General features: G+C 39.5%; 1 protein-coding gene across 16 annotated transcripts in view; it reads left to right on the plus strand.

The window, feature by feature from the left end:
* FNDC3A (fibronectin type III domain containing 3A) overlaps positions 1-23,847 on the plus strand; it is a 101,268-nt gene extending 77,421 nt beyond the window's left edge. For 15 of the 16 annotated variants that reach the window (XM_015851816.3, XM_015851815.2, XM_085536153.1 and 12 more), the window contains 14 exons: positions 2,229-2,403; positions 3,075-3,161; positions 5,363-5,501; positions 6,638-6,706; positions 7,880-7,998; positions 9,138-9,243; positions 9,329-9,504; positions 10,549-10,662; positions 13,066-13,215; positions 13,300-13,583; positions 15,636-15,845; positions 17,027-17,193; positions 17,835-17,962; positions 21,395-23,847. In XM_015851816.3, the coding sequence (XP_015707302.1) occupies positions 2,229-2,403; positions 3,075-3,161; positions 5,363-5,501; positions 6,638-6,706; positions 7,880-7,998; positions 9,138-9,243; positions 9,329-9,504; positions 10,549-10,662; positions 13,066-13,215; positions 13,300-13,583; positions 15,636-15,845; positions 17,027-17,193; positions 17,835-17,962; positions 21,395-21,709 (2,239 nt within the window). In that variant the 3' untranslated portion in view covers positions 21,710-23,847. Of the gene's footprint in view, positions 1-2,228; positions 2,404-3,074; positions 3,162-5,362; positions 5,502-6,637; positions 6,707-7,879; positions 7,999-9,137; positions 9,244-9,328; positions 9,505-10,548; positions 10,663-13,024; positions 13,216-13,299; positions 13,584-15,635; positions 15,846-17,026; positions 17,194-17,834; positions 17,963-21,394 lie in introns of those variants that run through there. The other variant, XM_085536151.1, reaches the window with a different exon arrangement.
* The last annotated feature ends 7 nt before the right edge of the window (positions 23,848-23,854 follow it).

Raw genomic sequence — 23,854 nt, forward strand, 5'->3', positions numbered from 1 at the left:
GGATGCATTAGCTCTTGGTAGTGCTTTTTTAGTCCTCTGGTGAAGTGATAAGGCTGGCTAATGCTGTCAGTACTAGTGCTCATTATCCCTAGGGAAGGCTGCCTGCGTTTATACCATATCCCAGCACTTGGACCTTTAGATCCTATCAGGTATAAAGTCAAGGCTTCTCTAGCTGTGAGTGTACAATTGCCATTTTTATCTTAAGTCAGACTAGGAAGTATTTTTAGCATTATGCTACAGCTGACCAGAGCGGTGTTTTTCTAACATGGGTTGTGTGTTGTGTGTCCTTCAGTTGGCACAAGGGAGTGTTGGAGGGAGCAGTGCCTGCTTGGACAGCATCAAAGCACAGTTTAAAACTAGGGAGCCAGACCCAAGGGTGTAATTCATGCTGGACAGAAGAAATCTTCTAGAGTCTTTCTTACGTTACTGCCCTCTGGGAGATGTTTCTGAAATGAACTGCACTCTGAGTTTCTCCTGGACTTGTCTTGATGAGATTTAACTGAAGCTTTTGAAAAGAGTAGGCGGGGCGTGAGGTGACAGTTAAGCAGGGTCTGGTGCTCACGTTCTCTTCCTGTTTTCTGGTTCTTTCTGATCATAAGGGTACCCTCTGTGAGTACCCACACACATTAAATGAACACTACTGCGGTGTAAGCAGAAGAACTGCAATCCTTCTGTGTTGGAGGACAGTGATCACTTAAGAACCCTTTTTAAACTAATCATGCCAAATAGATTTCTTAACCTGTATTTCATAGCCTTGTAAAAATGCACTACATTGTCTTTATGGTATTACTGAATTAAGAAGTCTCTTTAAATGGTGTTTACTGAATGTAGTGTACCATTGTATTCCTTATGAAGCACGTTGAATCATAGAATCATAGAATTACCCAGGTTGGAAGAGACCTTGAAGAACATCAAGTCCAACCGCAGCCTAACCAGAACCCTAACTCTAAAAAGCCTACACAAAATCATATCCCTGATATGATTATGAGTACCACATCCAAATGACTCTTAAACACAACCAGAGATGAAAATCTTAGCTATCTGAAGACTGAATTTTGGCTAAATGATTTTGCCAACAAGAATGGATATTCTGTCTTCAAGTTATTCATGTTTTTAAACTTAGTTCTGACCACAAACAAACCTGGAAAAATGAAATTTATTCAAAAGAATGTAGTATTATTGTGCTCTACGTGAAATGTTTAAGAGCATTTCACATATGAGAATTACTGGAACTCTTTTAGTTGATTCCAATGGATGTTGGAGTGCTTCAAAGATAAGGCGTTTTAAGGTGGTTTCTAGGAATGTTAGATTTGGACACACGAGGTCTTAAACTGTTACTCAAGCCACGCAATGAGTTCTGTTTTCAGGACTTCTTAATGCTCATTTTGGTGGTGTGTAGCCACCATGTGTGTAGACTGCAGTTATATATTTGACATTCATTCATACAGTTTACAAATAAATTTAGACAAGCTCTCAAACCTACAAGTGTTTCTTCAGACGTGATGTAGAAGCAGCAAATTTCTGAATGAACTCCAGCTGCGAACCACTTTTTTTGTCATCTGTTTGTGTGATGCACCCAAATACTGACTTTTGTATGCCACCATTTCACCCTAGCTCTCTTTCTGTAACTTTTGTATTTTCACTCCATGCCCACCTAAGAGTCATCAGATAAGGTTGAAAGTTGTGTTCAGAGACTGTCTGAGTACAGTCTGCTTTTATATTGCCGGCTGTTAAAGAAACTTAACACTGAATAACAATACTCTGGTATTTTCTGATTCACTGTAGAGACTAATGCTTCAAATTAGACTTGAAGCACATAATAATTTGCATGGATTGCTGCCTGGGAAGCAAAGAGTGCTTCAGGGCCTTCCCATATACGTTTTTATGTTTTCATGCTTTTATTTTGAATAGACTTCAGTACACTGTTTTGCATAGAGCTCTACTGCTTTAGAAGGATGATGATACGTAAAAGCAAAACATTTTGGTTTGCAATACATTGTAATTACATCGCATGCAGGAATCTTTCAATTATGAGTGCGTTAACCTTGTTCAAATTGTTTATAACCGATAGATTTCTTGGGCAAGTCAAATCATCTGCGTGTACCAATTTCCAGCTGTGCACATATCCAAAAAATTGTCATGGCTGTATTTAGTAAGAATGATGTTTTTCTAGATATCAGTTCTTGTGTCTGACTAGTTTTACATACTATCTGTTTTATTATACACAGTGGTTTTAGTGAAGAAGTCCTGTATCATACCTCAGGCACTGCCCCAACTACACCAGCAAGTCCTTTGCTGATTAATGCTGGAGTTACTTGGTTATCCCTACAGTGGACAAAACCCTCAGGAACACCGTCAGATGAAGGAATTTCGTACATACTAGAGATGGAGGATGAGAACTCAGTAAGTTTCAAACATTTACTCTCAATTTAAGAAAGAGATGATAGTGTTTGTTTGATACATCGTTGTATTTAAATGCAACAGTGATTATTTTTGCTAGAATATTCTACAAGGAACTGTGTTTTCTGAAATGAAACTGATGAGTTGCCCTTGCAGTGACCACATCACTTAGCTTTCTCCTTTCCATTGCAACAGCAGTTATCATTAGTATTAAATCCTAATCCCACAGACTTCTAGACTACTTTTAACTTTGTGATTTTGCTTGTGAAAGTTCAGCTCTGTACAAATGGGTCAAAGTAATCGCATGATGAAGTGCAGTCCCTTATTTCAGCATAAACATCTTTGTTTTACCCCTGGAAAATGTTAGGTGTAATTTCTCTTGACACTCTGCACTTTTATTTTATTTTTCTTTTCTCCTCTTCAGAATTGGAGAACGATTAATTCATTTCCTCCCTCACCCCACCCTCATTTTTATACTTGGTTTCCATGTACAGCACTTACACGTGGTAGAAATAAAATATCTTGTGTTTACACAATGAAGTTACACTTAATTACTTTGTCAGAGAAACATAAAACAATTGCACTCTAAGATACGGTACTTTATTTATATGAATGATGTTACAGAATGTGGCAGACAGATACAATGCTTCAAGTAATCCCCTTTGGTTCTGCAGGGATATGGTTTCAAGCCAAAATACGATGGCGACGATCTTACCTACACAGTGAAGAATTTGAGGCGTAGTACAAAATACAAGTTTAGGGTAAGATTTATCACATACGCGGGTTTGGGTGGCTTCCTTTGGTTGACTGGGTCTCTTTTGGAACTTGAGGTTTGACTCACTGACTTGAGGGAAACCACATTTGAAGGGAAACCAGTCTTTTTCCTAATACTGTCATCTCATTGCTTTATTGGTCATCTCTGTAGAAGTTCATGAACCTCTAAAAGGGCACAGCACCATTGCAGGCATCTTGAAATGTGTCATTCTTGCTCATGACTCCATGTTTGTTGCGGTTTTTGTTTGGTTTTTGGCTTCTCTGTTACATAGGTACTATTACTTAGTTCTTTGATGTGTGTCCCACAGCATGAAGCAAAATCAGAATGGCCTCCATTCTATTAGGGGAAAACATGTCCATAGTTGTTTTCTTGCACACACCTAAATGACTATTTCATAAGCAAGAAGTGTGAGCTGCTTAAGAACATCATCTCTTAGCAATATGAGAGGGAGCAGTCCAGCACTTGCTGTATTTGCTTTGAGTCTAATACCCTTAAATACTCCTCCTGAATTTACAGCAAGTATTTTGCAGTTCCAAGTATTATTTCTTTTTCAGAAGTGGAGAAGGTTATGATAGGCATTAATCTTATGGCACTTATCCATAACTTAATGCTTATGTGATTTAAATTTTACAGTATATTTTTAGGGTTGTGCCACTGCTCAGGTTATATACATGTATTTAAACTGAAAAGCAGCTAAGTACTTTGGAAGGACTTGGTTGTAGTTTCCCTTTGGAATTAACCCTGTATGTTAATCGTATGCATTATTAGTAAGTACGTGGTTAACTTCAGCATCCAAGTTTATCATTAAAATAAAGAACCAACATTTATACTACAGTTTTCATAACAGAGCTGTTAGCAGAAGTCTGTTCACTTTCATAGGGCATAAAGGAGAAACAAATTCTGTGCTAATCAGGTCTTTAATTTTTATTATGCTGGAGAAAGACTTAATTAGTAGTAATATTCCTTAAGGCTTTTGAAAGAAACTTTGTAACCATTGGAAACCTTATTATGATACGTAAATACCAACTGTCTTTTTAACTTCATTTGTATGGCAGAAAAACAAACAGATGATTGTTAATCTTGTAAACTCTATCAGGAGAATGTCTGAGAAGCAGGTTAGCTCACATTTCCTCTTCTCAAGCTGTGGTGACATCACTCCTATCATTTGGATTCTATTTAATTCTTAAATAAATGTAAAAGCAAAATATATAAGTATACGTATATATATGTATATATATGTAGGTTGCTTAGATTTTTGCTAGGGACAGACTGGAATACATGATAAATTAACTGCACAACTAAGAAGTAAAGAATAGCAGCAGTTTGTTTTCTTAGAATCACAGACAAGTCTGGGTTGGAAGAGACCTTCAGTGATGATCTGGCAACAATTTGTCTAGAAAGCAGGGCTTTCAGCCAAGCTTTCTAACCCTTTTTAACCCTGTTGAACTGAGACTTCAGTATTTCCAGCAAGTGAGATTTTTCTTCTTTGCTGGGCAGTCTGCTCTCATGGTGATTAATTTCTTGTTTTATATCCAGCCAAAATTTAACCTGATGCATTTATGCCCATGGTCTTCTGTCCTGTCGTCTCATATCCTTGCCAAAGGAGTGTTTTCATTTTCTGTTTAACTGCTTCTTTTGTTTTGGGAAGCAGTGATTAGATCCCCCTCACTGAAACTTAAATTTACTGGGCAGAGTAAGCTCAGGCTCCTTAGTCTTTCCTCCTATATCATATTCTCCAGTTCTGTAATCATCACAGGATCATGGAATCGTGGCTCTCTTCTGCACTCTCCAATTTTTCCATGTCTCTTGAACTGGAAGTACCAAAACGGGAATAGTGTTCAGGTTTGGCCTAAATGATGCTGGATAAAGTGGCACAATCACATCCCTTGCTTTGCTAGTGTTTGTTCCAACTTCACCATTACTTGTATTTTTTTGTTATTATCTTGTTAAGGATTCTTTTTCTTCCTAGCAGTTCGCAGGTATTTTTAATTTCAGCATAGCAGTTGACTAACTGCAGGACTAATAAAAAAAGCATGAAATGAAGGTACATAGTAGATTCACTCCTGCTGATGGCATATTATCTACCTGTCTGCACATACGTACAAGTTAATTTGTTCTTACCATTAACACCAAGGAGCATGCTGGTATATTTGTTTTGTGGTTATAATAATTTTTGTATACTTCCAGGTCATTGCCTATAATTCAGAAGGGAAAAGCAGTCCAAGTGAGACAGTAGACTATACTACTTGCCCAGACAAACCTGGAGCACCTTCAAAACCCTCAGTGAAGGGGAAAATCCACGCACAGAGTTTTAAAATCATCTGGGGTAAGAATGTTGTCCAGCTGTTTAGAGTTTGTCCTCTGGATTTTATGAATGTCCATACATAGAAGGCCAGGTTTAACTGCAGTAACATCACAGAATCACAGAATGACACGGGCTGGAAGGGACCTCAAGGATCATGAAGTAAAATTATATTGTAAAATTGTAAAATTTGTATTAGAAAGATCTAATCTGTAAAAAGAAAACTGTCTAAAAAGATCTGTTTATATAGAGTTTTTAATGGATCTGTAGTACATTTTTTTTCCCCATGAGTGATAATTAGTGGGAATGCTTATTTTTCATTTGGAGTAAACTAATTACTACCTTTCAACCAAGAAAGTGCTATGTGCCATATAATAAATGTTATTTTATTTAGCAAGTGTGACATGATATGTAACGCTTGCCTCAGAGCCAACATCCTTTCATCCATCATATACATAATGTAATGTTACAGTAGCAGTGCCCTCCTGTATTAAAGTATTAAGCTGCCTCTGTATTTGTCAAAAATGTTTCTTTCCCGCAGTATTTTAATTTTACTGTTCCCTAAGTCAGCTCTGTGAGAGAGGAGTAGGATTATGCCAAAGATAATTCCTATGTTTTCCTTGAATATTGTCCTAAGGAGGATAGTGAACTTAATTTTGATTGCTTTGTTAAAACTTCAAGAGATGAAGTGTTCAGTGCAGAACTCCTGACTTCTGTTCTCTCTCAGAATATTGAGGTTTTCTGCATGTTTTCCTTCAAACATTTTGATACGTTCTTACTTGTAAATATGACAGTCTTTTTCCAATCTGCAGTCCATATTACAGGGCCATTAGGATCGATGGCCCTGACACCAGAATTAGGCAGCCTTCCAGAGCACTCCCACTAAATGAAATGTTTGCTGTGGCATCTCCCAGGTGCTTAATTCACTTATCACACATCATTTGTAGATGATAGTGGGGTTATGATTTGGCAGCTTCGAATAGTGGGGGAGGTGAGTGATATGCAGCTGTCTGAACTAGGATGCGGGATGTCATGGCCAACTGGGTAATAAAAGCATTCGTTTCCTGTTGGGTGATGATTTTTCCTTTTAAAAATGTTCCCCCAAAACTCCAAATCAATTTGATTTAACCTGCTTAGTTGGAATATTGTTTTTTTCATAGACCCGCCAAAAGACAGTGGAGGAGCAGCAATAAATACATACGTTGTGGAAATCTCTGAAGGCTCTAATGGTAAGAACTAGGAGAATGTGTTGGCATTCAGCTGTGATCTTTTTTATATGCACACCTTTAGTTGTAAATTGTGGAAAGGGTAACATGTAACGTGATAGCAGATATTATGCAAGAGACTGTAATGTTAAAAACAAGGATGCTGATACTTGTACACAGGAAGCTTTCTTTCTCTGCATTAGAAAGAAAATGCAGTAAAACTGTGTCAAAAGTGCTGCCCTGTTTAACGTATCACATAAGTGTGTTCTGTTTTGGAAATCAAATGATGCATTTCAGATGTTTAAAGGGCAAGAAAGGGCCACTTAGCTTTGCTGGATGCGTGATTGATGAATGAATCACCGGTGTTCCATTCACTGCTGCTAAATGGGAACAGTGATGTAGCTGGAAAAAGTTGTTTAGAATCAGAATTGCAGAATTGTTTGAGTTTAAAGAGACCCTTGAAGGCCATCTGGACCAGCTTTCCCACAGTCAGTCAACAGCAAAACGTACTGCTCCATCAGGTGCTCAGAGCCCCGTCCAGCCTGACATTGGGTGGGCACCCACCTCCTCTCTGGGCATCCTGTGCCAGTGCTTCACTACCCTTATTGTAATTTTTTATCATAGAATCATGGAATCACCAAGGCTGGAAAATACCTCCAAGGTCATCCAGTCCAACCACCAGCAATATTGCCCACTTACCATTTCCCTTAGTACAACATCTAAATGTTTCTTGAGCACCTCCAGGGATGGTGATTCCACCACCTCCCTGGGCAGCCCATTCCAGCACCTGACCACTCTTTCAGAGAAGTTTTTCTACCATTTGCTTTTATGTTCTGTCATGCATATTTCTTCATTGGGCATAAAAGTACCCAACTGAGTTATTTGTAAATCTGAACCTTTTAAGTAGCCTTACCTGTATTCAGCCACACAGTCATACTGATAATGGAAGTTCATATCTCTCCATTGCTAAATGCTCCCTTACTTAACATAAATACCAAATAAAGATGTTTTACTTTGTGGATCTGCACAAGTTTGTATGGAAAACTGAAACTATTAGACCTTTATCCAGGATGTGCAAAGCCTTTAATATTATTTTTTTCATAAATACATAAGCAAACATTCGTTTGGTGAGTCTAGGATACCAAAGCTTGGTAAATTACACCTTGGTTCATTGTACATCTATTCTTTACCTTTCAGGAAACAAGTGGGACACAATATACAGCGGAGCCTCAAGGGAGCATTTGTGTGATCGACTGAATCCTGGTTGTTCCTATCGCTTACGTGTGTATTGCATTGGGGAAGGAGGACAGAGCATGGTAATGTCAGCTAATGTGTTTCTTAATACTTAAGAAAATGTAATCCAACAGTTAATAAATATTGTCAGAGGAATATTTGTACAGAAGTGCCTAACAAAATTGCAATCAGAACCTCAAAGTCCCAGTAATTGGTGCGGAGTGTTTCAAGTTTCTGCCCACTTCTTTAAGAAATACATACAAGTATTCTCTTCTGATGGTGTATTTTACTCTAAGTGATCTTACTTGTTTACAGAAAAAATACTATATCTTTCCCTGTGCAACATGTTAGTAAAATGAAAACGACTTTTCCCAAGTCCTAACCCAAGACTTCAGATTAAATTCAATGCTTCCCATGTGATCAGTGTAGCAGCCTATGCAGCTCAGGTAGGCTATAGGACGTTCATTTCAGGAAACTGAAAAGCAGCAGATTTTCCTAATGCACTCCTACTGGAACATACATAAAGAGCAGCTGTGAAATAAGACTGCAAGTTGCATCTCTGTTGTAAACTAAAAGGCTTATCACCTTCAGTCCAAAAATAGGCATATTTGTTCTGTATCGCACTGAAGCTAATCACCCCTCACCACAGCTGACTCATTCCGTTCTGCATCCATAATAGACAGTGCCATCTGTTGCATGTTGCTATGTACTGTTTGGCACACTTCAAATACTTACACAGTGAGTATTACTAAGTCATGAAAAAGTTGAAATCTCCTTTTCTTAATCACTTCTGTTTGACGTTTCTGCCCACTTGGCTTTCTAAGAGGCTGTTGCACAGAAAGAAATATACAGGTCTTGGAGTGAGGTTTTAGAAACTGCAGTGTAATGGAAAAGACAATGGCTTAACCATCAATTCATGGTTCAGGATTCTGTTCTAGCTTTGTAACGATACTTTTTCATTATTATTATTGTTTTACCCCCTTGTATGGCAGTAACTCAAAGGCAGAAGTTAACTTTGCATGTTGTGTAATCACTGCAGCAGGTTTTATGTAGGTATTACAATACATACATACTAGGTCACTTAAGCATCTTCGTGTATTTGAGGGTATGGTTCAAGAAACAGAAGAGCCTATTTCTGACTCGAGTATGTGCTTTTATTTGTAACGTAATTGGTAGTGCTTGTTTTGCTGCAAGTGCCTTCATTAATCTCTCTCCTTTCTAGGCATCTGATTCTTTACTGGTGCAGACACCAGCAGTGGTTCCTGGTCCATGCCAGCCTCCACGGCTACAGGGTAGACCAAGAGCAAGAGAAATTCAGCTGCGCTGGGGTAATTCTATTAGAACTGTTACTGAGGGTAAGGGATCAAAATTATGTTGTGTGTTAAAATTTAGTGAGTTTTCCTTTCTTTTCAGGACCACCTCAGGTAGATGGCGGCTCACCCGTTACCTGTTATGGTCTGGAAATGTTTCAGACGGAAACTGATGAACACAGAGAGGTTTACCAAGGCTCTGATGTTGAATGCACAGTAGGCAGCCTTCTTCCAGGGAGGATGTACAACTTCAGACTGCGAGCAGCTAACAAGGCTGGGGTAAGGAGGCAATCTGAAATGAAATTAATTGAGGAGAGTACAATTGCTATTAAGCAGCTTCTCTTCTGTAGGAATCACTTTTAAAGTGGCTTCAAAAACGAGGATTTCTTAATTTGGTACACAGAGCTTATTGCTGTGTGGGAACAGTTAATCAGTTAAGTGCAAAAGGATTTTTAAAGGAAAGGAAAACAGCTAAATTATGTCTTACACCTGAATCGTAGCATTGGGAAAAGGTTAGGAAGTGCTACATACTTCATCAAGGCATTGTTGCAACTTGAATATACTTATGTGAAGTAAGGTAGTAAACTGTTTTCCATATCCAGCTCTGTATGTTGGTTGTCCTTTATTAGTGTGTATGTTGCTGCTCTAGAACAGGATAATAAGCACGTTATGGGTTTTTTAATATTCAGTAGAACTTCTGACTCATGTTTTATCAGATGTAGTTTATTTTATTTTTGTTATTAAATGTGTTTTAATCAGTTGTTGCTGTAGTAAAAGCATTATTTGCTCATGTATCCAAAGTCCTTATTTAAAGACAGAGGCAGGGCAGCTTGCATTTGTTTGACAGCGTTTGCTTCATAAAAGTTATCATCACCAGTTGATGCTGTTTGTGGAAAGGTCTGCAGCTTAAAGCTGAAATGCGCTGACATAAACTTGAAGTCCCCCAAAGAGCAGTTTATAGCCGGAGCATTTTTGGAATCCTTTTTTTGTCCTTTTAGTTCAATTCAAAGAGGCAGTTACAAATTGTGTTCTGTTACGGTGCAGCAAACACAGAACTTCAAAAGAGAGGAAAGTGCTTTCAAATCCTTCTGCCTGAGAGTTGGAAGCGCTAAATTTATTTGCTGTAGAGACGAGTTTTGCAGCTGTTTTGGAGAATAGTCAGATACCGCAATAAATCCTCGCCCCACAATCCACAAAGATTTATCTTACTAGTGAACAGTACAAACTTTCAGGCTGCTTTTGCACAGTTGTGCTGTGGCAAACTGTTTAGAAAGCGGTCGTTTTCTTTTTATCAGTGAGTTATATCAATTCCCTTTTTAATAGTTCGGACCTTATTCGGAAAAATGTGAAATTACTACAGCACCTGGACCTCCAGATCAGTGCAAGCCCCCCCAAGTGACGTGCAGATCTGCCGCATGTGCCCAGGTGTCCTGGGAGGTAAGAATGCAGTGTTATACCTGTCTTAATGTCAGTGTCTTCGGCATTAAAAGCTTTAGACTGTGTTTTAATCACATCTTTAAATGTACTTACCGGAGTAAGCAGTCGGTAGGTAAAACCTTAAAAGTAATCCATCATACCACAATATGACAGTTGTAAGTTAGAAACCTGCAGATACCTGAGGTCTTACTTTCTTTTATTTAAGTTTTGCCACAACTACTGCACTAGACTTGAGTGATGCAGGCTCTTATTAATTCTTTTTCTTTAACGTAATTATGTTTCCTCAGAGCAGATACATCCATGGACTATTGTACATTTGTTGTTTTCATAAGTTGATTTAATTTTAGATAATCGCATCAGTAGTAACATAGCAAAAGCCTCTCAGACTTCCTACCCATTGTATTTAGCTGTCTGATTTAAAAAATGCAATGGGTAAAAAAACTAAGGCTGTTAAAAAGGAGGACTCTCTCTAAGGGCACTGTTTAAACAGAGCTCTTCAATGACTTGAGGTGGAGTCAGTCATGTGGGTTACAGAACTGTACAGAAGATGATTAAACTTGTTGTACCTGGAAGGCATTGTTCATGCATCCTGCTGTGTATTTCACAAGGGCCCTCCTTAATCACCTACGAGATGAAGAAATCTCTCAGGTAGAAATAGTTTCACCAATCTGAGATGTCTGCTTTATAGAATCACAGAGTAATTAATGGAGGACTGGGCTATATCAGGTTTCTCAGGTTTTTCCTTTATGTCCAGTCAAAATGTCCTTTACCACAAGGTGTGACATTTACCTGTTGTCCCGCTACTAAGCACTTCCAAGAAGAATTTGGCAGTGTCTTCTTTGTACCCTCCCAGTAGGTAGTTTAAGGCAACACTTCCCCCTTAGCCAACTCCTCTTAGTATCAAATAATCATTTTAGTGCCCTTCCTTTTGGTGGCCCTCTACCAGGCTTTTTCCAGTATGTCAATGTCTGTCCTGTACTGGGGAGCCCACAACTGGACAGAGTACTGGACATGTAGCCCCCACAGGTGCCTAACAGAAGGGAATCATGTTCTTCTTAGCTTTCTTGCTATTCTTCTGCTAATTCAGCTAGTATGTAGTTAGCCTTCATCAGGCACACACTGCTGACTCACATTCAGCTTGTATACCAGGACTTCAGGTTCTTTTTTAGTAAGCTTGCTCCTCACCCTCAGTACAGTTCTGTCCGTGGTCCAGGACTTTGAATTCGCCTTTGCCCTAGCTGAACTTAATAAGGTTTGTGTCAGATCCTGCTTGCTGAAATCCCCTGGCAGCTGAACCTTTTAGCATATCGAATACTTGAAAGGGGGTCTATCAATCACATCAGATGTTATCCTTTGCAATTCTGTTTATATTCAGTGACTTATCTTCACATGCATAATGCTGAACATAGGGAATATTCCTCTTTCAAAAGAAAGGGAAAGCAGAAGACATATCTTGGAACAATTGGCTTGATATGATTGCTTTCTTGGAATATAACAGCAGCATCATTCTCCTTCAGTTCTTTTGATCATCTAAGATGTTTTTTCTTATTTGTGGTAAGGTATCTTGGGCCTTTTTTTTTTCCTTAATTAATTTGTTGACTACTGATACCTTTCTGTAACATCATATCTTAGTTGAGACTGATTTGAACTGCATTTCAGAAGGCTGTTTCTGAGGTAGTATTAAAACTCCCCAAAAATAGTGAGGCTGAGTTTGCGGCAGGCAGTGAGGAGAAACAGGCTGCTGGAGGAGCCATTTCAGTCCAGGTCTGTGGTGGTGTACAGCTGTCTATCCTAACTGCTTTGCAGCACTGTCTTGAAATAAGACAGGGCACGATTTTCAGCTTCCCACTCTGTTATAGCCTGGTTTCCATTCAGGAGAGGCATGATGTGCTTCAGAGGAAGAGTCCTTTGTTCTGCAAGATGAAGACATGAGCAGCAATGTGTGTCTGCATATTGTTCTCCTTGCACTATAGACCCAGTCAGCAAAACTTTTGTACCTTCCATAACCCTCTCAGGAAGACCATCTCTTGCCATCGACTTTTCTGGCTCCTAAGCTAAGTTGTACAGGCTAGGTCATCTCTGGATTTAAGCAGCTAAATCACAAGTACTCTGTACAAAGTGGTCTGCGATAATCAATAGTGTTTTTAAAGTATAGATGACCCAAGGCCAGTAATGCAGTCACATATATTTGTACTGTATTAAATTAAAAATCAGAAAAGAAAGGGGGAAGGTTAACATTCCTATAGGGCTTAGAGCTCTGCCTCACTGTTGCCTATGATCTTGTTGATTTATAGAAACAAACAAAAGAAAACAAAGAGATGTAGTAAGTTTGGAGTCTGATTATTTATTTATTCATTTTCAGGCAGTGACTTTAACTTCTAACTACTTGTATCCATTGTAAAGGTTCCAGTGAGTAACGGAGCTGATGTCACGGAATACCGACTGGAATGGGGTGGTATGGAAGGCTGCATGCAGATCTCTTACTGTGGGCCTGGCCTCAACTGTGAAATGAAAGGACTTTTGCCTGCCACTATATACTATTGCAGGGTTCAGGTAAAAATGTAAAACTTTTGCTTGTGGAATCTGGAAACAGGAGTTGTCTCTGCCATAAAAACGTGGTCTGCTTTGCATTTGCAGGCAGTGAACGTTGCGGGTGCAGGCCCTTTCAGTGAAGTAGTGGCATGTATGACTCCAGCCTCTGTGCCTGCAGTTGTGACTTGTCTTCGGGGACTAAGTGAAGATGAAGTGGAAAGTCCACACTATTATCCTTCCACATGCCTTGCTATAAGTTGGGAAAAACCTTGTGACCATGGGTCTGAGATCATTGGCTACAGCATAGACTTTGGAGATAAGCAGCCAATAACTGTTGGGAAGGTTCTGAGCTATTTTATAGATGGCTTACAGCCAGATACAACGTACAGGTATGCTATGCAAAGCTACTCAGAAGTTTTAACTTATATTCCACAGCAGCAGATTCTTTGTTTCCATTTATTTTTTTATTCTCTACCTTTACTCTCAGAGAGGTATTAGTAGATAACCCTGGAGCAAAAGGAAGCTCTGTAATTATGATCTTCATAAATAGATGAGCTATGTTGGTTTTATTTTGTTTCTAGAGCAATTTATTTTAATTTGTTTATTGTGGTAGATTTGATGCATCTCTTAATGCATCAGTTTAATCGAATTCGGGTTACAGGTTCAGATTCATAACCATTTTTGGACAGCTTGCTTTATAGAGAGACAGCTTCTAATCTGTTTGTCAAGCTAAAGTGCATTCAAGGAACAACCATATCCAGTCTTAGACTGGATTGTCTGATCTAATAACAGCTCATCACATCTTGCAATGTCATTTCTGCAGAAGTACCATGCATCTGAGTGGCAGTCAGCATTAAGAACGTTGGTTTGGAATTCTATCAGTCAATTTCAAATTTAATTGAAGAATTTCAGTTACCAAAATTGTCCTTTATGTTTGACATAAGAGTTACTGAAAAACAGAGATGTAGAGATCCATAATTGTGCCTAAACACACTCTACGTTCTTGTTACAAACACTTCTGTGTTAAAATCTAAAGGAGAATATCAGTCTCACTGATGTCAGAATTTAAGTTTGCACTGGTTTCAGTATATTTCTAGGGATGTAACTTGGAAGATTTGGCTTTCTTTCTTTTTAATGCTGTATGCAAGACTAAAATGTTTTTGCTTGCCTTGTAATTATTTAGTAATAATGCTGGCAAACAAAGAGCTGTTGCTCTCCATATCAATGAACTGAAAACTGAGAAGCTTCTACTGTAGAGATGCTTCTGCACTTCTACCCACTGAAGTGCTTTTAATAGAATACATCTTGGACTATCACCTCTGTCCAGATAAAAAACGGCGTGTAGTCCTTAGTTCTGTGCTATAATAAATTAACATAATGTTAAATATTACTGTAGTGAAGGAGAGGTACCTATTCATAAACTTGCACACACTTTTCTGTTCCAATGTTTAGAAATTGTGTGGTTGGTTGTTTTAGAATAGAATGACCGTGATTACTTTTTTCCAGTTACCTAGATACAGGTTCAGACATGTGAACCTTAGTCTTTGAAAAACGAGATTAGATAAACATTGCTATCTATGGCTACCTGTGCGATCTGTAGATTGGCATCACGGTTTTGGTTGGGTTTTGTTTTTTTCTGTTTTCTTTTTTTCCTTTTTGGAAATAAATTGTTTGGCCAGCATTGTGAGTTCCCTAGAAAATAAAAACCATCCCTGAATGTCAAGTTCTACAAAGCCCTCTGCCACATCAGCTTCTCATTGACCTCTCTCCCATTCCAAGCAGACCAAAGATGTCTGCAGGCACCTGGCGATACATTAGCACTGAAAACAGCATTTTGTAAGAGAAGGAGCTGGACACCGACCCTGTATTTTCACATGAACCAGCTCTATTCAGCAGTGCTGAAAACTTTCCTGTAGTCATTCTCCAAGTCAGCTGATGAAATAGCCAAAGCTATGGATTCATATATAAATATATAGCCAAAGCTATGGATTCATATATAAATATATAGCCAAAGCTGTGGATTCATATATTCTGGGGGTGTTTGTTTGGGGTTGTTTTTTTGTCCTCTCATCTCTCCATGGGGAGAAATACGAATTCTATAGTTCTTGGCCATCAAAAATTTGGCTACAACGCCTTGCAGGGTCAGAAAGATGAACCGTTCTTGAGTAGCTTTTGTATCTGTGCCCTAAAGCTTATGATGCGAGTACTCGAATATATTTAATATTGAATCAGCTCAGCTCCCTTAAAACATGGCAAGGAGAGTGACGCTCCTGCATTTTCATGAGAGTTTATACGAGCACAATATTGAGAAAATTCTTCACCACAGAAAATACTGCCCCTATGGTGCCATTATTCTCTCTTGATTGCGACTGGTGGATATAACCAATTAGTTTTTAAAATCTAATTTCAAGTTAATTTTATTCTTTCTTTTCAAATACTAGAATACGAATTCAAGCTCTTAACAGCCTCGGAGCAGGACCTTTCAGCCACACCATAAAACTGAAAACAAAGCCTCTCCCCCCGGACCCACCTCGCCTGGAGTGTGTTGCATACAGTTCTCAGACTCTCAAGCTGAAGTGGGGAGAGGGAACTGCAAAAGCATTAACTGACTCCATTCAGTACCACCTTCAAATGGAGGATAAGAATGGAAGGTTAGTTCTGGCATTGCCTTGATCTGCTCTGTTTCACCGTGGTCTGGTGCTTGGAGATGGTTTCAAAGGGCAGAATTCCTTTTGCTTTGCTTAATTTGCAAGGGCAGCAGGAGGTCTTCTCATCCGGCAAGGCAGAAGCTTTGTAGTGTTCAGTGCTGCAAAGCACAAGATGAAAAACTTCATAGCTTTTTTATTTACAGTTCAATAGTAAGAGTTTAATGATATTGAAAGGGGTAGATTCTTTATTCTCTGCTGTCTTTATGTGCAGTTATTTCTATTAGAAAATAGGAGTATCGTATAGTACAAATAATTATTTTAAGAGATATCTTTTCTCATCAGCATGAAGTCTGAATGTAGCTTGAGATTGCAGTGATGCAGATAGTCCTGCTGCACTGTGTACCATGTCTGAGCCCCTGAGTAGCTTTATGTCACAAAAGAGATCTGCTAGGTGAAACTGCTGTGCTGTAAGAAGGAAGAGGGATGAGACTCTCAACTGAGTCAACTAAGACAAGATCTTGTACAGGTATAGTCTATGTTAAAAGAAAAAAAGAGAAAGAAAGGAAAGTAGACAATAACCCCAGCAGAAAATCAACCTCTGCTGTGTTCTGAGGATGCCACAATTGAAAATAGAATAGAGCTGCTGAGATCAGTCTTTGTCAGAATTACAACATGACGGGAAGAGGCCAGTCTACAAGAGCTATTAAAATGGTTCACGGTAGGCACACAAATGAAATCCAGGCCTCCAGTCACATTTGAGCATCATTTACCTACGTCTAACAGCGATGTACAGAGCTGTTGGATCCATGAGCCTTTCTAAAGTGTAGTAAGGGAGAGCTGCAAAGATGCAAGTAGCTAAAATCTGGTCTGCCTAATTTTCAAATGGGAAGTGACTTTTGTTTGTTGGGAGGGAGAGAACTGCTGTCCTTTCCCATCTCAAGTGCAGAAGGGTGTCTGAAAATGCGTGGGATCATTTTTGCCAAGAGGAAGTCTATGGTATTCTGTGTATGGAAGAGATTTTGTTTCACAGTCACGAGAAACAAAAGCCCACCCTTGGAAATGGGTTTATTGTTTAATAGTTAAGTATTTCTGGTTCCTCGTTAGACTGTGGGAAATTATTGGAATAAATTACAAGACAGTGCTCTGGCTCTCTACTTACTCTAAGCCACCCTTTCCATTTGCAGATTTGTATCCTTATACAGAGGACCATGTCATACATACAAAGTACAAAGACTCAGTGAGTCGACATCATACAAATTTTGTATTCAGGCATGTAACGAAGCTGGTGAAGGTCCCCTTTCTCAAGAATATGTTTTCACTACTCCCAAATCTGTTCCAGCTGCCTTGAAAGGTAAAGATGCTGCTACTTGTTTGTTTGTTTGTTTGAGTGTTGTGAGGAGCATGGGAAGTGCTGAAAGAGATGGCAAGTTGGTGGTGGTAGTATTATGTTACTTTTGGAGTATGTAGAGTGCTAAGCAGTTTTCAGGTAGGGATAGTAAAGTAATGCTATTTAAAAGCAATTGCCTAAAGCCTAAAACATTTGCTCCAAAATCAAGAGGTTTTTATGCATTCTTTGACACAAGAATGCTTGTACTTAAAATCCTTGCTTGCCAGGAGAGAGTGGCCAGGCTGTTAAAAGTAATTTGATATGAAAATTCTTTCTAGTACATGTATTAGAACAATTACTAGATCCTAATACTTCTAATATTTGAATACCTTTATGCATAGCACCTAATTTTCTTGAATAAGATAAGCATTAACAGTCACCAGGTTTTAGTGTATTCTGTCAGAGGATACCTGAGCTAGCAAGAGACCGAAGTATTGCTAGTCTGTGCCTGGAAGTGTTTGTTGGAAGAAGACATTTTAATGTGAATCTTCTTTCTGCAAGTCAAAAATCACACATCAAGTACAGATCTTTACAAATAATGTGAATGTAATGTGAAGTGACAGAAAGCAGAGTTAAGCTGTTGCTTTGTGATTTGTTTCCTTCAGCACCGAGGATAGAGAGAATAAACGATCACACCTGTGAAATCACGTGGGAGGTTCTGCAGCCCATGAAGGGCGATCCAGTTATTTACTGCCTTCAGGTCATGGTGGGAAAAGACTCTGAATTCAAACAGGTATGATGCATTTGAGTTTTTGTATGTTTCTTCAATTCCTGCTTTTGATTAAGTAGGTTTAGATTAGAAATGATTGTGCTGGTCACCATGCTACCTTTTTGTTACTAAATGGTAGAAGGTAGCATCTCCTTAAACTTATCACAGGCAAAAGTGATAGAAGTGTACTCATATAGGAAGGAATACAGGGGCTGTGCATTCCTCAGTAGTCTCTCTTTGTTTTTAGAATGGGGTATATTTTCATAGAACCGTAGAATGAATCATAGAATTCTTACCGTTGGATCTTTTCTGTAGTAGGGCATGCTGTAACTTCCAGGGTGTGCCTGATAATTGATAAGGAATTAGGCTTCTAAACTCTCACACTATTAAGCAAGCAGGTTTCCTTCCAGAAAGGAAACACTATTAATTTTGGTATATATATATGTACACATATATTATGATTTTATTGTATGTGTTATGTGTATGTGTATGTGTTGTATGTATTATTATGTGTTGCTTCAGTAGATTGTAGAGATTTAATATTTTCATATATCATAACTTCTGGAGAAGAGGAGGCAAATGGGAAACCTCACTGCTCTCTACAGTTACCTGAAAGCAGATTGCAGAGAGGAGGTGTCAGTCTCTTTCTCAGGTGATAAGACATGAGGAAATGGTCTCAAGTTGCAGCAGAGGAGTTTTAGATGGAATGTCAGGAAGAATTTCTTGACAGAAAGGGTAGTCAGGCATTGGTACTGGCTGCCCAGGGAACTGGTGCAGTTCTCAGCCCTGGAGTTGTTTAAGAGATGTGTAAATGTGACAATAAAGGACACAGTTCAGTGATGGGACTCAGGCTGATGGTTAGACTTGATGATTTTGAAGGTCTTTTCCAGCCCAGCTGATTGTGATTCCAGTGCGGTGGTATGTTTGTTGCGTCCATTTGTGGGGTTTTTTTGGTACATTCTGATCTGTAATCCAAGGTATTCATTATCTTGCCATGTAAACACTCTTTATAGAATCATGGAAACTTTAGGGTTGGAAGGGAACTTTAAAGGTCATGTAGTCCAGCTCCCCTCCAATCAACAGGGTCACCACAGCTACATCAGGTTGCCCAGGGCCTGATCCAGCCTCTTCTTGAAAGTCCAGGGATGGGGCATCAGTTGTGTCACGGAGTCTTTAGAACTGGAAGGGACCTTTAAAGTTCAAAATTATGGTAACTTTAAAATTGTAAATGCAATATTAAGTATGTAAGTAGGGCATAATCTGTGTACTTCTTTCTAGAGATGGATTCAAATAATGCTTTAATAAGCGATGTGCATTGCCATATAAACTGGACATGAAAGTAAAGGTTACAATTGAAGGTATATGGTTCCAATCACCTTTCTGGAAGAGGTTAGCAAACCAAAGCTCAGGAGGTCCTGGGCTCATCACTCATGTTAGAGAGAGGCAAAGACAGCATTAAGTGTCTCTGCTGGACCTCCGTCCCTGTTTGTGAGGTGACCAACATCATCAAGTAGCAGTAAACATTTTCTTTAGTCCTCCTTTCACTGTTAATATAATTAAGAAAGCCTATTCTTTTTCTCCATCACAATACTGGCCAAATTTTGCTCACAGTAGGGTGTGTTTATGTGGCCTCATTGCTCGCTACCGAATATACGATATAAATCAGTGGAATTTTGAGAAGCTGCACTTTCGATGACCTGCCCTGTCTCTGCACACAAACAGTTTTGAGATTAAGAAAAGCTTTTTCCAAGAGTTTCCAGCCCATAGATTCCAGTAACACTCAGCTGTCAGAGCGCTGAGTTCATGGGTAGCCACAGGCACAACAATAACTTCACACAGCAAAATCAAAACAGATTTCCTGCTTCTTTCATTGAATGGTTGGAAGTTTGCACTTGTAAAATACTGTCTAACAATAAAACAGCTGTAGGCAAAACAACTGATGTGATATTTCTGTATCCATCTACCAATTAAAAGAAATCCAGATACTGGAAAGAAAAAAGGTGGAAGATTTTGAGCAGAGAAATCAAACTCTATCAGGCTACGCGCATATTAGCATAGCTCCTATTTATACACCAACAGAAACTGTGCCCACTTGAGATTAGTGGGAAGGATAGTGGGAGCTGTTTGTAATAGGTGAACAGTTGGACTGGATGATCTTTTAGGTCTTTTCCAACCTTGGTGATTCTATGATTCTATGATTTTGTTGACTTTTACAGGGCCTTTCATAGCTGCGAATTAATTAAAATGGAAAACTAGCATTTTCATAGGTTTAGCTGAATTAGGCACTCCGTGCTGATCCTGGGAGTCTCCTCATGTTAACCAACATCCAGCTGGAAGTTTTTCACTCAGAGGGTGGTGACACACTGGAACAGGTTGCCCAAGGAGGTTGTGGATGCCCCATCCCTGCAGGCATTCAAGGCCAGGCTGGATGTGGCTCTGGGCAGCCTGGGCTGGTGGTTGGCAACCCTGCACATAGCAGGGGGTTGAAACTCCATGATCATTGTGGTCCTTTTCAACCCAGGCCATTCTATGATTCTATGAACTAACTGAGACACCTGTGGAGGACACCCTAATGAAAGTCATCTGTGTAGCGGGGTTTGCTGAAATGATGAATCACAGAACAGATGCCTTTAGGCTTTCCTAATGTAACGCCTATTGGGCTAAAATACAGTATTTGAAACACGCGTTATCTTAACTACAGCAAAGTACGTTGGATTGGATTAGATTTAATGAATGAAGTAGCTTGATGTAGTTAATTACCTAAAATCTTGTGATATAATTTTAGATATTAGGAAATGGAAGGTTATATCCTGTGGTCTGGTATTTGTGTTTCAAGTGGTCACTTAACATTGCAGATTTAAATGGAGTTTATTTAATATGTCTTTATCATGCTTTAAAAGAATCTATGGCTCGTTTTCCGTGCTACATGGAAGAAATTGGAGACTTTCTTGTATAAACTGTGTTTGTGACCTTTTTTATATATTTTTGTTTCCATGGATAAGAACACAATTACCTTCACCATCAAATCACAGAATGGCTTTGGCTGGAAGGGACCTTAAGCCCTTCCAGTTCCAACCCCCTGCCATGGGCAGTGCCACCCAGCAGCTCAGGCTGCCCAGGGCCCTGTCCAACCTGGAATTGAGTGCCTCTGGGAATGGGGCACCCACAGCTTCTCTGGGCAGCTGTGCCAGGGCCTCGCTGCCCTCATAGTGAATAATTTCTTTCTAATGCTTCATGTACCTTCTTTTAGTTTAAAACCATGACCCCTTGTCTTATACCCTTCTTTCTTACAGTCCCCCCTTAAATACTGAAAGGCCGCTCCTAGGTCTCCCTCGGGCCTATTCCAGGCTGAACAACCTCAGCTCTCATCCTGCCTTCATAAAGAAAGGCGTGTTGAAGTCCACATACATACATGTGGCGTTTTCACTTGATGTATCCTTTTCTCTTCTCTGACAGATTTACAAGGGCCCAGACTGGTCATTCCGATACACAGGCCTCCAGCTGAACTGTGAATATCGTTTTCGTGCATGTGCCATTCGCCAGTGCCAAGAGACGTCGGGTCACCAGGACCTGATAGGCCCCTACAGCTCACCAGTGCTATTCATCTCTCAGAGGACTGAACCACCGACAAGCACCAACAAGGACACTGTGCAAACCACAAGGACACAATGGTCACAGAGCGACCAAGTGTGTGCTGCTGTCATTCTTGCACTTTTTGCTATCTTTTCCATTCTGATTGCTGTTATCATTCAGTACTTTGTAATAAAGTGAAGAAAACAGATTTCTTTTAGAACGCCGCCCATTACATTTTACTTTCTCATAATCTTAAAAAAAAAAACAGTTCTGTTCTCTTGCTTTTACAAAAACAGGCATTTAGCACCGACATTGGGACTGATGCGAACCCTTTCAGCCACTTTAAAATGCTTACTGGTAGCTGTAGGCTGACGCACGTTATTAGAATGCAAGCCACAGAAATACCATCTTTTTTTAAGATGCCACCTTGCAGTACAAACTTCATATGGGGCAAGTAGTGTTTAACGCAAAGGGTTTGACCAGTAAACACCAGTGTAGAAGTGGTTTCCCGGCCCCCACTTTGAAGGGTTACTACCATAACAGGGAAGAATGTGTAGAACGCATTTCAAACTTACTCTTAACAAACTTGTGCTGTACACAATATTAATCTGATGCTGTGAAAGCAATTTAGCGCTGTATTTCTACCTCCTCATTTGTCTTAAATGTTTGGAAGGCAGGATTTATGATGAGAAATGGAAGGGGCTTTTCTCAGGCAGCAAATAATAAACTGGATGGGAGAGAGTGCACGAAGGAAGCTTCTTACCCGATAAATGCGGAGTTCTTCACTGCAAGTAGATGTCTTGGAAGGACTGTGAGGGGATGGCACAGGTGGTTTATCTTCCCCCCGGGATTCGATGTTTACTCATAAAATTGCCTCTTCTTACGAATCTAGAAGGGAGAGAGAACATTGTAGGTTTGTCACTTAAATTGAAAGCTGGCTCTGGAGTTGAGCTTTTGATCAGCTGCAGCTTATCCAGGTGTCTGTGCCCTCCGGTTTGGCCAGTATGTAGATCCCTGAGGTAAAATTCATTTCCGATCCTTTGCTGTTACCCTGACATTCACTTGCCACATCCACCAGAATCCAGCGCTGCCTTTCGTTTTGCTTTTCCTTTTCTTTCTTCCTTTGGGGCACCAAATCAGAAGACGAAGTGTAGTAATTTGCACCGGAAAACTTAAAGCTGCTCTTTTTATTTTCTCGAGATCCTAATGTTTAATGTAACGTCTCTTTTTGGATGCTGTACCAAATGGTTAATTGCATGTAGTCAGTGTCGCATTAGAGCACTTTGCGGTCGCATAACTCATCGATGTTTTGTGAGCTTGCCTTTGTGAGTTCTTGGATGAGCAGACTGAGTTCTATCGAGTATCCCATGGAACATCTCGCTGGATGTCGATGGTTGCCAGTGACACAGAGCTTGTAGTGAACCTATCTTTGGAAACTCTTTGTCTCATCACACTTAACGTTCTTTGTTAGACACTTTGTAATTAGCTCCTTTTAATTTATTTGAGTTACAAGATAGTGGATCATTAATGACTCCTAGTTGCGTTCAGTTTAGCATTTTTAATGGTATTAAACACTTCTGTCAGTCTTAATGATAATAAAAAAGGAACCTCTGTCTTGTGCTTTGAAGATCTCTGAAGACTTTCTTGTACCTTAGAGCGGGCATGTATCGTACTTGTTCATACGTCCCATGAGCTGTGCTGTACTAAACTGTTGCTGCGTTACATGAGCAATGGCCAAGAGCTCGGCCTCCCAGTGAGCGGGACGGCCTGGCTTCGAGATGTACTGTACGTTTACGTTGTATTTCCCACCTGTCACGTTGATGGCCAGGCCGATTCCTCCCCCGAGCGCGGTGACAACAGGTGTTTTGTAGAGCCCTCCCCCCCCGGTGCCGTGTTTGGCACCACATTGAGTGGAACAGCCCAGAGATTTCTTACGGTCGAATGTCTCAAATGGTAAAGATTTGTTACTACAGTGAAGCTGCGGTGACTTCTGTTTTTCATAGTAAAATCCAAATGAGCTCCTATTTTTGATAGTCATTTAAATAGTGTATTTGCCATTCGAGCCTCAGTGCGTATGACTGCATTGAAGACGTTTTTTAATGTAATCTTAATTTTACCTCATATTCTGTACATTCCAAAAAAAAAAAAAAAAAGAAAAAGAAAAAAAAACGTAAAACTTTTTAAAGTGTTCTAGTTACACTACCAAACATATCACTTTGCAACTGTACAACGTCGGACTTCATGAAGATGAAAGCTGTATAGTCTCATAGAAAATGCATAAACGATGTAGCAAAGTACCTTTCGGATCTGTGGACAATAAAAGCATCCTCCTTTTTCGTCCTT

The sequence above is a fragment of the Coturnix japonica genome, chromosome 1 (genome assembly GCF_054131305.1).
Source record: "Coturnix japonica strain WE chromosome 1, WE-NBRP24, whole genome shotgun sequence".
Taxonomy (NCBI): domain Eukaryota; kingdom Metazoa; phylum Chordata; class Aves; order Galliformes; family Phasianidae; genus Coturnix; species Coturnix japonica.